The sequence below is a fragment of the Phaethon aethereus genome (assembly GCF_964289735.1).
Source record: "Phaethon aethereus genome assembly, chromosome: 2".
NCBI classification, from domain to species: domain Eukaryota; kingdom Metazoa; phylum Chordata; class Aves; order Phaethontiformes; family Phaethontidae; genus Phaethon; species Phaethon aethereus.
In genome coordinates, this window is record NC_138582.1 from 154,804,382 (window position 1) to 154,817,382 (window position 13,001).

Sequence of the window (13,001 nt, forward strand, 5' to 3'; positions counted from 1 at the left end):
GGTTGTAGTACTACAAGGAATCCATTGGGTTCTTTATTCCCATGTGAAATACAGTGTATGTCACATGTGAGGAACATTATGTCCAGGATGTGTAATGGCAGTGAATCCAAGGGGCAGATAGTCACTGCTATAACAGAAGATGATGATTATGGCAGAGGCTACTGGAACTATGATAAAATTTTTGACTACTGGTATTTACCATTTCCACATTTGCTTTCATAGCTGTTTTTGAGGATGATCTTTTACTTTAATTAAAAATTAAATTTGGGGCTACTAACTGAAATATGTTAGTGTTACCTCTTCTCTGTAAGCTCTGGATGTAATATAGCTTTATTACTATTTACTTCAGATAATCTAGTAATTTTGTTGTGACAGAGTCCACCAGCTCTATGTATCTAGAAGGTAAATATACAGTCTAACTTAATAACATAACATCCCTCCAGTACTGAGAGGAGGTCCTTCAATGCACTTTTCATCCCATCTATCTTAAAAGGGGAATACCCAAAAAGTGCTTATCTTTCCATTGACTGTGGTGAGCTACATCCCGCCCTCTTAAAAACCTGCTTCCTTCTAGCATAGTGTCAAGGTGCATACAGATTTGTTTGGGCTTTTTCTGGCAAAATTAATCGTTTTGTTGTTTGTACCAACATGAGTTGAGGGTGGTGAAACACTGGAACAAGTTGCCCAGAGAGGTAGTAGATGCCCCATCCTGGAAACGTTCAAGATCAGGTTGGACGGGGCTCTGAGCAACCTGATCTAGTTGAAGATGTCCCTGCTCATTGCAGGGGGGTTGGACTAGATGGCCTTTAAAGGTCCCTTCCAACCCAAACCATTCTATGATTCTGTGTTCTATTTTGCTCAAACCACTTTTGAATAGAAAGTTGTGCATTTGCTTTTGATTTTTCTCTTTATAACAAGACCCATATAATGTTGCAGAGAAAAACAATGCAGAAACTTTTCTGTACTTATACAGCTGTTGGATTCTTCTTGCTTTTTTTTGTCTTAGGAGCCTAAGACCAGAGAAGTTACTTGTATTAAAAAGCAAATAGATGCTTTTTGGATTCTTCTTTTATATAATTTATAACATTGTTTTTAAATTGATCCCCTTTTGAAAAATACTTTTTTTTTTTTTTAATGTTCATTCTTGGTTTGGACTCCCCCAGGTAGGTGCAGTCTTGAACTTCAACATAGAAAACCATTAATTTCTTCAAAAAACCAAACCCAAACCAAACCCCAAACAACAAACCAGCATGCTAACAGGCCACTCTCAGTTGTGCCCTTGTGACCTAAAGGGGACACTGCTTGGACTGGAAAATTGTGGCGTCCAAAATGGAGCATTGCCTAGATGTGGGCCCTTCCTTAGCATGAACTGGTGCTGCAAAAGCGATGGAGTGCCTGTGCATACCCTCAAGAAATGTGTTGCCATGCTAGAAAAGACCAATATCATCACCCAACCTAGCCAAGCAGTGGGAGAAAAGTAATCCCCGTTTCTCTCTGTTCTTGCATTGAGACCTTCTCAGACTTAAAACAGATCTTTTAGAACAATATGCAGTCTTTATTCTAAATTGTCAACATACAGAAACCTCACTGCAATATTCAGTAATTTTTCATGTGTAATTATTCTCGCTGGGCAAAATTTAACTCTTAACCCTCTCTTCAGTAGAAGTAAATACTCATCTGCTTTAATCTGAGGTAGACTTTTTTTCAAATCTTTAAAAAATATTTTAGGCCTTTCCTGAAACCTTTCAAAATTGTCAACATCCTGGATAGAATAGTAGAGGCTGGAAATGGATGAGCTATTGCAGTACAGATTATCTGTTCAGAACAACTGTTCCATGGGAATTGTTCTCATCTTTTTCTGTCTTCCTACTTGGCTGGGTTTTGCCAATTTTCAATTAACATTTCTTTCTAAAAAACCATTTCTCTTAAAAGCCTCATTTACCAGATTTTTCTGATAACCTTTTTTTTACCCATCTGTGTGATTATTTACCTTCTTCACCGTTCTGTATGTTGGTGCCATCCTGAGGGTCTTCTCAGCAGAACTGCATCTTTTTTCCATGTACATGAAAACACTTTGATCAAAGTTGGGATGTATCAGATCACTGCATGGCTCCTTTCTGTTTAGAAATAATTTTTCAGTTAGTTAACTAGTTTGCAGCCTGTAAGATACACTGATATTTTTATTTTGCTCAAAAAAACTCAGAATGTCATCTGTGATTAAGTCAAATAGATTAAAGAAATCAGAGGTAACGTATTTAATCATACTTGATCTCATCAAACTTACCATTTTGATTAAACCTGTTTTCCATAATGCCATGTGGAATGGCATTAATTACGTGCTTGTGCTTTGATTCTTTAGTGATTGTCTTACAGCAATCTTCCCATGAGTGTCTGGAACAACACACAGCTTATGTGACCTGTACCTACACACTATTTAGTTCTACTTTTCCTAAATATTGTCCCCATCTGAGCTTTTACCATTCCTAAACTTTTGTTTGTTTGTTTAAAGTCACCGCTTGTGTTGCGGCATCTTCTATTCCAGTTATTGTTGGATGCCAATTCTGATTCTTTTTCTGTTTCACTTCATTTTACGGATTTTATCATTTGTCTGAAACAAGAGAGATCAGTGAACACATGGATGTATTTATCATGGCAAATGAGGAAATTTCTTTGAACGTAACAGCCTTTTTTGTTCAATGGAGAAATTACACTGGAGCTGTTGTCTTCCTGAGCTTTTATTTATTCCTGATACACTAAAATAATTACTCTTTTGGCTTTTTATTGGGGTCTTTGACTCCCCTTATCAAAATATTACAGCTAGAAATTTGAGATTTATACTTCTTTCATATCTCTTTATAACTGGGAAATAACATTTGAACTTAAAATCTTGTCAAGTTTTACCTTTCTTGCCATATTTTCTCCCAACCAGTATGTGCTTTAACCAACTCATTCCTCCATAAATGCTGTCATTTGGCAATTGTGAAAGCTTTCTAAACTACTCCCAATTACCAGACATATCTGTTCTGAAATTTCTTTTGACAGTTGTGTTGTCTCATGTTAATTTTCCAGCTATAGAAAATTATTCTTTCTTTTAAGCATCACATATACTTTTGTTTCCTTACCAGGACTGTTACAACAAATAAAATGGGTTAGGGATTGTTTGGTGTCTATTCAGCTTTTTTTTGTTGTTATTAATTTGTGTATTAATAGAGGAAGGTGGGAGTCTTCATGCATTAGGAAGAGATCTAATATGGAATTGCTCTGAGGTTTGTAACATACCCATCCAGCCTGGGGAACTGGCTGACAGGCCATATCCAGAGGGTGGTGGTAAATGGCTCCTTTTCAAACCAGCAACCTGTCACAAGTGAGGTCCCCCAGGGATCGATATTGGGCCCAACAGTGTTTAATATCTTCGTGAGTGATTTGGATGATGGGATCAAATGTACCCTGATGAAGTTTCGTGATACCAAACTGAGTGGGGAAATGAACACTTTAGAAGGGAGAGCCACCCTGCAGGAGGACCTGGATAGACTGGAAAAGTGGGCTCACAAGAACCTTATGAAGTTCAACAAGGACAAGTGTAAGGTCTTGCACCTGAGAAAACATAATCCAGGAGTGCAGCACAGGCTGGGATCTGCCCAGCTGGGGAGCAGCTCTGTGGAAAGGGACCTGGGGGTCCTGGTGGACAATAAGCTCAATATGAGTGAACAGTGTGCTGCGGCGGCAAAGAAAGCCAACAGGATGCTGGGTTCCATCAACAACGGCATCACCAGCAGAGAGAAAGAAGTCATTAGCCCACTCAGCGCTTGTCAGGCCACACCTGGAATACTGTGTTCAGTTTTGGTCCTCACTATACAAAAAAGATGTGGACAGGCTGGAGAGGGTCCAGAGAAGGGCCATAAAGATGATCAAAGGACTGGGAAGCCTGCCATATGAGGCAGTTCTCTCAGCCTTGAGAAAGAGGGCTTAGGGGAGAACTTGTCACCAAGTTCCAGTATTTAAAGGGTGGCTACAAAGAAGATGGAGACTCCCTTTTTACAAGGAGTCAGATGGAAAAGATAATCCAGATAATGGTAATGGGTACAAGTTACTCCTGGGGAGATTCTGATTGGACACAAGAGGAAAATTTTTCACAATGAGAACAATCAGCCGTTGGAATAATCTCTCCAGGGACGTTTTTCCCTGGATTCCCCAATGCTAGACACTTTTAAGATTCAGCTGGACAGGGTGCAGGGCCATCTTGTCTAGACCGTGCTTTTGCCAAGAAAGGTTGGACCAGATGATCCTTGAGGTCCCTTCCAACCTGGTATTCTATGATTTTATGATTATTTGTTTTTTAGGAACTCCAAGGATGTTTTGCCCAGCGGAGCAGCTTGAAATCTTCCATTCAAAAAACAAACAAAAAGTTTGTTTCTACCATTACAGCTGCTTCTTCTCTTTTGTCCTTTGACAAGGCTCCAGAGTTACTCATGGTCTTTCTTACAGTTTACGTCTGTAGTGATTAACACATATGCATTCCAGGTCTGTGTCTTCAGAATTTCCAGTAGCTCTGCAGACTGTGGAGCTTCAGGTATTTGCTGGAGACAAAATTCAAAATTAAGCCCCTTGTCACTTAAAAAGCAAACCAACATATGAAAGAATCTATAGGACTCTACTTCTTCCTGCCTCTCCTTCATTTCCCCTCATATTGTAATCTAAGTCAGCATCCTCACTAAATATTTCTTTTGTGTATGAAATTCCATTTGTGGTTTCATTAGGTATATATTAATTTCCTGCCAAAGTCTCCTTTAGTATGTCGCTGTGTGGTTTTTTTTCTACTATCTGTTCATCCCAGAGGTGCCTGTACTTCAGACAGTGATACGGGTAGAGGTTGGGGGAAGTAAACAGAGATTACTTCCAGTGTTTTTATTTAAAGCATTCAGATGCTTTTACAGAAGATGAAGCAATATTGAATAGACTTGCATCTTTTTATTTCTATTGAATGTTTCAGAGTTCTAGGGAAAAATCAAGGGGTTTTATCTTGATTAACATGACTTGCAGTCATAGTGTCTGGCTGCCCAGCTATCTTTCCTAATAAATTGAGAGCAAGCATTACTGCAGAAGGCTGTGGAGGTACAGGGAACCAGAGGAAGGAGTGGAGGGCTCTCATCCTAGTCCTTGTACAAGCCACTTCTTGGTTTATCTTTAATCTTCTGGCTGATGGATACTGTTCCTGGTAAATGCTGAAAGCTATGAAATCTCTACAGTGTGTGCTTTGCAGTCACAAGAGTTTTTATATAAAGTGACTGGTGTATTTAGTCTGTTTGATTTTAAGAAAAGAAAAAAAAAGAATATCTGCGTTTATATCTCTTCCTTGTATCTTGAAATGGAGAAGAGTGTTTACGTTCACAAGCTTTTGAGTCCTTTTTCATTTCCCCTCTGTGGTTGTATGAGCTAGAGCTGTGATAAAGCTTTAGATTGTCAGGCGTTTTTTTTCAATTCTAGCAGCTAGGTTGTGAAGAAAAATGCTAAATGGCACACAACGTGGAAGTAATTCTGGAGTTGACATTCCCATGCACTTAAAATACTTTTATACTTTATTCCTATGCAGTATAAACTCTGAAATGTTGCTACTTTTTAAGATAAGTGCATTGAAGCAATATTTCTTTGGCCTGACCTAGCTACAGTAGAGTATGTAAATTCAGTTTCTTTCCTATTTAACATACTGTCATCAATCCTTTGTGTTAGGAGGCCACTAAGATACTTAGTGCTCCTAGCTGCTTCTAATAACTCAAGCTGTTGGCTGCTACCCTCTAAAGCAAGCAAGGGAAGCTGAAGGTGACCTAAAAAAAAAAGGGGGGGGGCGGGGGGAGAGAGATGATCAGAGTCATTGGAAAAATATTCAGTAGAGCAAGCTGACATAGAAACTGAAGTGAGCAGTCTCTGGAGCGATAAGGCTGCTAATCCTGCCTAGAGAATTGAGTTACTGTAAGAGAGTGATTCAGAAATCACAAACTGAAGTTACACTTCTTCATTGTTATTCTCTGTGCCACCTGCAGATTTACACACTTGAAAACATCTGCTGAAAGTCAGTTTAGTGATCTCACTAGTGTAGCAAGTCATGCTTCATAAGAACAGGTCTGGAAAATCGTATCATATGCAGAGTAAATGGTTTGCTTTGCCTAGAGGGATGCCATTTGCATTGGCTGGTATTTTCAAGAAAAGGTCAAAGAGCATAGACCAAACCTTATCTTCACAGTGTAACGGGGCAGCAAGACTATGAAGCTTCTCAAGGTCACTAAGCTGTCTGTGACTTTGCTTTAGTAGCTTGTTCTCCTGCTCTCTTCCCTCTACAGCTAGCAGTTGAAATGTTCGTCCAGTCCTTTGCTATATCCTGGTCAGTTTATCTATTTTTTAAACATCTCTTTCTCTTTTACCCTCAAAAAGCAGAGAATGGCAGATAATCAGGAGAGTCAGATGACCATTGAAGAAAGGAAACACCTCATTACAGCTCGAGAAGAAGCCTGGAAGTCCAAGGGTAAAGGAGCAGCCAATGACTCCACACAGTTCACTGTAGCTGGCCGGATGGTAAAAAAAGGTCAGTGATGAAATGATCCTAATATAAATAAGCCACTGCTTATCTGTCTAGTCAAAATAAAGTCAAGCTAAAGCTATGCAGAAACAGTATCTGTGTTTAGCAAGAGGAGGACTGTTTATCTTCAGCCCAGTATCATGTCATGAGGCTGTTCACTCTAGCTTCTTGTGGCGATTGGTATTGATCCATTTTCTTCTGCAGTGTTGTACTACCATCCAGTTATTACTGGGCTCTCTCTGACCGGTGGTAGTCAATCACTTGAATAGCCATATCTTTTGTTTTTCCTTCTAATACAACCCAGAGGGTATGGTTGGATTATTCTTTCATATTTATTCTTCCTTTTAAAAGCAAAGTGCACTTCCTAGAGAAAAGTTGTGAAATCTGGTTGTTGCTGGCACTTCCCCCACTCCGAGGATCACTGGGAATGTTTCGCAAATGTGTTATTTTTATGGATGCTGTTTTGGACAACAACTTTAAGTGTTCAGCACTTTATGTGCTGAAGAAATTAGTGGCCAGATTTCTGCACAGAACCAGGGACTAGAAATGACAAGGGAGCAATGTTGACATTTTGGGGATCTCTTGAATTCAGTCACTGTTGCCAGATGCAGTCATTCTTCTGAAGCGGACAGGAGTCTGAAGGCTGTACATGGTAGAAATATAGCTGTTCATGCAGTGCACCTGAGGTGATGATGATAGCTTTGGGAAGAAGGCACCTAAACTGATCTCTTGTGGTTAATGATTAATAAATTTTGTTTTGTTACAAGAACTTGGTTATTAAACACAACAACAATGAACCTTGAGTTAAATGACAACCACCAAAAAAAAAAAATCATTGTGGGGTGTTGGCAGATAAACAGATATATGGTATTAGGAGTTACATCTATTAGTAACATACTTGAGCTGCTGCTTACATTGTTTTGCTGCTAGAAACACCACTGGTCAGTGTTTAAAGACTAACATATTTTGGAGGGTTGCTAACAAAAAGTGTTCAGTTGTCCACAAACTGCTTTTTGAGATTTTTTTTTTTTTTTTTTTTTTGCCAAATAGATTGGTCTTTGGAAAGGAATAGAAGGTAATAGCATTTGCTTTTCTTAATGGGAAAAGAAAAATACCTTGAAAGGATCTCTTTAGGTGCTGCAAGCATTCTTTTGGAGAAGCAAGGTAATCCAGTGACAGTGGCATCAATAAAAGTAGCCCAAGTTGGATTTTATTCAGATGTGTGCTATTTTTGTTGCCTAAAAGAATAAATTATCATGATTTTTCAGTTTAAGAGATGATGAGAAAGCAGTGCAAAATGAAATCCTTGTTATATACATGTGCGCAGATGCTGTATTTTAATTGCTTCTTATGGCTGAAAATTTTTCAGTCCTAATTGGAAGGTGATCCTTTACTAACATCTGAAGCAGTTCTCAATGTGGTCTTGTGGATTAAGTCCTGGGAGAGCTACTTAAGAGCTGTGTCCTGTCAAATACGTCTTGTTGAAGGCTTTACTAGTTGACTTAAAACCTGCTGGAATTTTAAGTCTCTCGGGTAACAGGGAAAATTTTTTTTTGTGGAAAAGCTACTTGATTATATTCTAAATCTGTCTTGTTGTTTGACAATTATGACTTGGTAGGAGTTGCAGTAAAGATAGTGGAAATGTGGTTGGTATATATTTTCCCAGCACAATATTGGTTTAATCTGAGAAAAATAACTAAAGGCTTAAACTATGTGGCTCAGTAATTAGTAAGCTATGGCTAAGTGGAAAATAGATATTAGAGGAAAGTTTAATGTAGGTTTCCCCATTTACTGAATGTCTAGGCAAAAAGAGGTAATAGGTGCAATTCTTTGCTTCAGTATGCTTTTCTACGTAATAAAAAACATGAAACCTACGGAGTGCCATTTCTCTTACTGCAGCAGTGTAGTTTCACATGAAAAGAACTAAACAAAAGTAATCTTATTTTATCCACTGGATCCAGAATGAATTGCTTTGTGATAGTTACTGAAAAGGAGGGAGGAGAGTAGAACAAAAGGCGGTAGTAGTGCTTGATATGGTGGGGACTCTGACTTCCATTTCCATGTGTTCTTAAAAACGCAACAGGGGCCAAGAATTGCCACTTAATCCAAAGACAGCATTAACAGGTCAGATGCATCCTGCTATGGGTATTAATAGACATGGGTTTAAATTAAATAAAGGGGAGTGAGGGGTGGGGCATGGAGATGGTGAAGGTGCCAAAAGCAAAATCTTGGTGGTTTCCCTGCTAAGCATATGTTTGTGTTCAGAACAGTTGCATGTTTTTAAAATCTGGCTTGTGCTGGAACTGGAGTCCAGACTGTAGACCACGTGAACTGCTGCTATCTTGAAAACAAGCAAAATGACTATATTCAAGAGAAAGCATGTATCTTGTGTTAGCTTGCTTACAGACACTTGGAAACAAAGCTTTGTTCTTGTGAATGGGACAGTTTCTGAGGCTGCTGTTGATTTAAGGAGCAGGCAGGGCAGTACACTCTGCCATCTCTAATACAACAGTTGTGGAAGCTGGGGAAGTATGGGGGACTGTAGGAAATGGCCAGGCTTGTCTGCTTTCCCTAAGTAGTTTCCGCTGTCATTGCTGTTGGAAATGTGGACTGACCCGTGACTGCATTTCCTATGTTCTCTGTTCTTACGCAGGCCTGGCTTCTCCAAGTGCACTAACACCAGTAGCATCCCCTTTTAGTAACCGGCAGAAGTCTACCACTCCAGTTACAAAGCCCTTGGAAGGTAAGGAATAAAAGTGGCTGAAATAGGTTCAGACTTTTTATTTCTTGTCAGTTAACAAGTTTTATTTTCTGGTTTGCTTAGAAATTGAAGCCAGGCCTGATATGCAATTGGAATCAGATATGAAGCTTGATAAGCTGGAGTCATTCTTGGGAAGGCTGAATAACAAAGGTTGGTAGAGTTACCAAAGGTGGCAATGTATCCACTCTCCAACTTCAGTAAATCACTTAAAGTACCTCTTAGTTAAAACATCTGGTAACAGAAACCGAATATTTCTTTGTTCAGACTGCACTTACTGATCACACAGTTTACTTTTATGATTCAGTCTTTGCTAAATTTTAACAAAAAAGCCTTATGGTATTGTATTACAAATGTACAATAGAATAAATCACAAATGCCAAAATAACTTTCATCTTTCTCTATACACCATGTACACCTTCTTCCTGAGAGCAACATTTCTTAAAACTAAACAGCCAGTTTGAACCATATTGCCATATACAGTGAAACAGCTTTAAATGTAGCTTAATCTTATTAAAATCCAGATAGGACACTAAGCTGTTCCCAAGAACAATTCATTTATCTTCCTGCTTTTTTGAAAACATGACTCTCTGTAGCAGCTCATAGAGCTTCCTTGTACAGCTTGTTGGCTACCTATGACACTGGCTAGAGTTCTCTAGTGTTTCCATCTCATATGTCTGGCCCCCTTTTGTAATTTGTAGAGGGTCAAATACCATGAACACATATACACATTTCAGCAGAGGAGGCACTAGCGTAGGATAATGATTGGGCCATACTCACTAGTCTGAAGTAGTGACTTTTCCACTTGTAGTTCTAATGGGCCTTTTCAAAGAAGGGAATTACATGGTTGGAGGCAAGATGGAATGTGCAAGACCATAAAATGCTTATGTCATCCTACCAAAATGACTAATTTTTGATAGTATCTAACTTTCTATTCAGCCATATTTCCCAACCATTTTGTAATAAAGATTATTGCATATGAATAGCAGTTACACTCCATTTTTATCATTCTTTTCCAACAGACTTTTCTACCATCTTTGCTTCAAATTCCATCAATTTAAATAAAAAACAATGAAAACAAAACGTCACCACCTCAAAAAAAACCCCCATGCCAACAACTACCAAATAAGCCATATTTACCTTTTTCTAGAGTTAGAAACTCTAGTATGATTATTTATTGGATGAGGTGTTTGTTTTTTTCTGCAGTTGCTGGGATGCAAGAGACAGTGCTGACAGTTACAGGAAAATCTGTGAAAGAGGTGATGAAGCTGGATGATGATGAAACGTTTTCCAAATTTTATCGCCATGTGGATTTCCCTTCCTCCTCAGTGCCTTTGGACCTTGATGAGGACTTTGATGCCATCTTTGATCCTTACGCACCAAAGTAAGAACTATTGGAATTTTTTTCCCTAGTTATGAATGCAGACATAGAGTTGTGGTTCAGCTTTAAGTCATCTTGTAGATCTATTAGTACTGGACTTCTTCATTTCTTCTGCCCATTTCTGAAATCAACTCTTCTGCCTGAATCAAGGAACTGTTCCTGATTTCCTAACAAATGTCATGCCCCAAATCAAAGCAGATCTCTTGTCATTAGATGATTCTGACTAGGAAAATTAACTGATGGTTATAAACACTGCTTGTTTTTCAGGTTAATATCTTCTGTAGCAGAGCACAAACGTGCAGTTAGGCCTATGCGCAGAGTCCAGTCCTCAAGAAACCCCCTGAAAATGCTGGCAGCAAGAGAAGATATTCTTCATGAATATACTGAACAAAGACTGAATGTTGCCTTCATGGAGTCAAAGCGAATGAAAGTAGAAAAAAGTAAGCTAACAGGATGATTTGTACAAGACACTGTCTTGCTATTTTAATTAAAAACAAAACAAAAAATTCCAACACAAAAAACACAACTGAAAGAATGGAACGTATTCTTTGAGAGGCAGTAAACTGATTGAGGCATAAGGCTGAATGTAGACTGTCTAGAAGGTCTGGAGAGAAGGGCATGTGTAACTTCCTCAGGGAAAGCTACCTGCAGCCTCCTCCTGTGCATAGGTTTAATTATTTATTTTTAGCACAGTCACCTTGTGCAGAGACTTGTGCCACTGTGCCTGCAGGGTGAGGACAGGAGATCAAGGAAAGCAGATCTAGCATTATGTTATGCCTGGGGGGAGAGCTGGCAAGAATAGATGAACTCTTCTTCAGGTACATGGGCCTCAATTTTGGGTTCTAGTGTTCTCTGAGAAACTGGAATTAGCCTCCTTGACTCCAAAAGATTAATTTCCATAAAGGATCAGTGCTCTGTGCATTATGCTCTGAAAGCACAAGGGCTTTGTGCTTTCCCTGTGATGTTGCTTTCTCCTGACAACCAGATGGACAGCAAAAGACATTATTGTAAAATTTATTCAAAGGTTTGTTAAGCTACTTTTACCATTTTGGGTGCAAGTTTTCTTTGTTACATTTGAATCAAGAGAGATCATCTTCTAAACATTGCCTGTGTTGATGAAAACATAATTATATGTGTAATACTTTGTTGCCATTTGATGAGACGCATTTCCCTGAGTTATAAATTCATAAAGTGCTTTGTCTTTGGTTGAGAAATAAGCAAAAGCAGCCAAGAATTTAGGCTTTAAGTTTACAGTAAAACATGACTAAGACTGTGAAATGTTAATGACTGTTGCATCACACTGGCTGAAACAAATTTGAAGGGAATTTCAGTTAATTACCCTTGGCTACTCTGCTGTCCTTTATCATTAATCAATTATAAGGCATTGAAGATCTAGAGAGTACTTGACAAAACATCGCGTAAGACATGTTTTCTAGCAAAGTTGGTATTTCTGCTAAATAACATAATTCTGATGCTGACAGTTTACTCTTGGATGATATCTAGAAACTTAAGTACTACTAAACCCACAAAGCTTTTGGGCTAGCAGTTAATCTGAGTTCAACCTGGTTTTGCTGTTGCTATTGAAAAGGAGAAAAACTGGAAATAATGGGGGAAATAATTTTTTTAATGCAACAACCAATTTTTTAATAACTTTGTCCCTCTTTTTGGTTTTTTTGTGTGTTTTTTCTCAACTTTTTTTTATGTACAAGTGTCTACAAACTCAAATTTCTCAGAAGTAGCACTTGCTGGCTTGGCAAGCAAAGAGAACTTCAGCAACATTAGCCTGCGGAGTGTTAATCTAACAGAGCAAAACTCTAACAACAGTGCTGTGCCATACAAGAAGCTAATGCTGCTGCAAATTAAAGGTATGCTGGAACTGCTTTTACTTTCCATACATAATAAGCTGATTGTAACATATGGGAGTTGCTACCACAGTTGGATGCTTATTCTAGATCTCCATCTTAAGATTTATGTCCAAAACCTAAAAGAGTAAGTGAGAACTGTGTGACAAATGCAAAACCTTACACATAGATTTGCATTGTGGCCACTGGCATGTGTCTTCCAAGGAGAAAACAGAATATTTCAGGAATTCTAGCCATCTCCTGTGGAAGTTTTTGAATGGTCCCATTTTTCCAGTGCTCAGTGTAACTTGGAAGCAACATGGCAGTGTTCTTGCTCCATTTCCCCTTACAAGGCATAGTAATGTATCTGATTCTGCAAAATAATAGCTACTTTTCTGGCAAAGTAAAATTCTTAAAACTTCTTACTGCCTACAGAAACCATGCCACAGC

General features: G+C 38.6%; 1 protein-coding gene across 1 annotated transcript in view; it reads left to right on the top strand.

Moving 5' to 3' along the window:
- The window catches only part of SVIL (supervillin), a gene marked incomplete at its 3' end in the record, with an annotated part of 74,323 nt that overhangs the window by 44,841 nt on the left and 16,481 nt on the right, over window positions 1-13,001 (top strand). Inside the window, exons 21-26 of the mRNA XM_081996294.1 lie at window positions 6,427-6,577; window positions 9,225-9,314; window positions 9,396-9,482; window positions 10,536-10,713; window positions 10,978-11,150; window positions 12,420-12,575. Coding sequence (XP_081852420.1) covers window positions 6,427-6,577; window positions 9,225-9,314; window positions 9,396-9,482; window positions 10,536-10,713; window positions 10,978-11,150; window positions 12,420-12,575 — 835 coding nt within the window. The remainder of the gene's footprint in view (window positions 1-6,426; window positions 6,578-9,224; window positions 9,315-9,395; window positions 9,483-10,535; window positions 10,714-10,977; window positions 11,151-12,419; window positions 12,576-13,001) is intronic.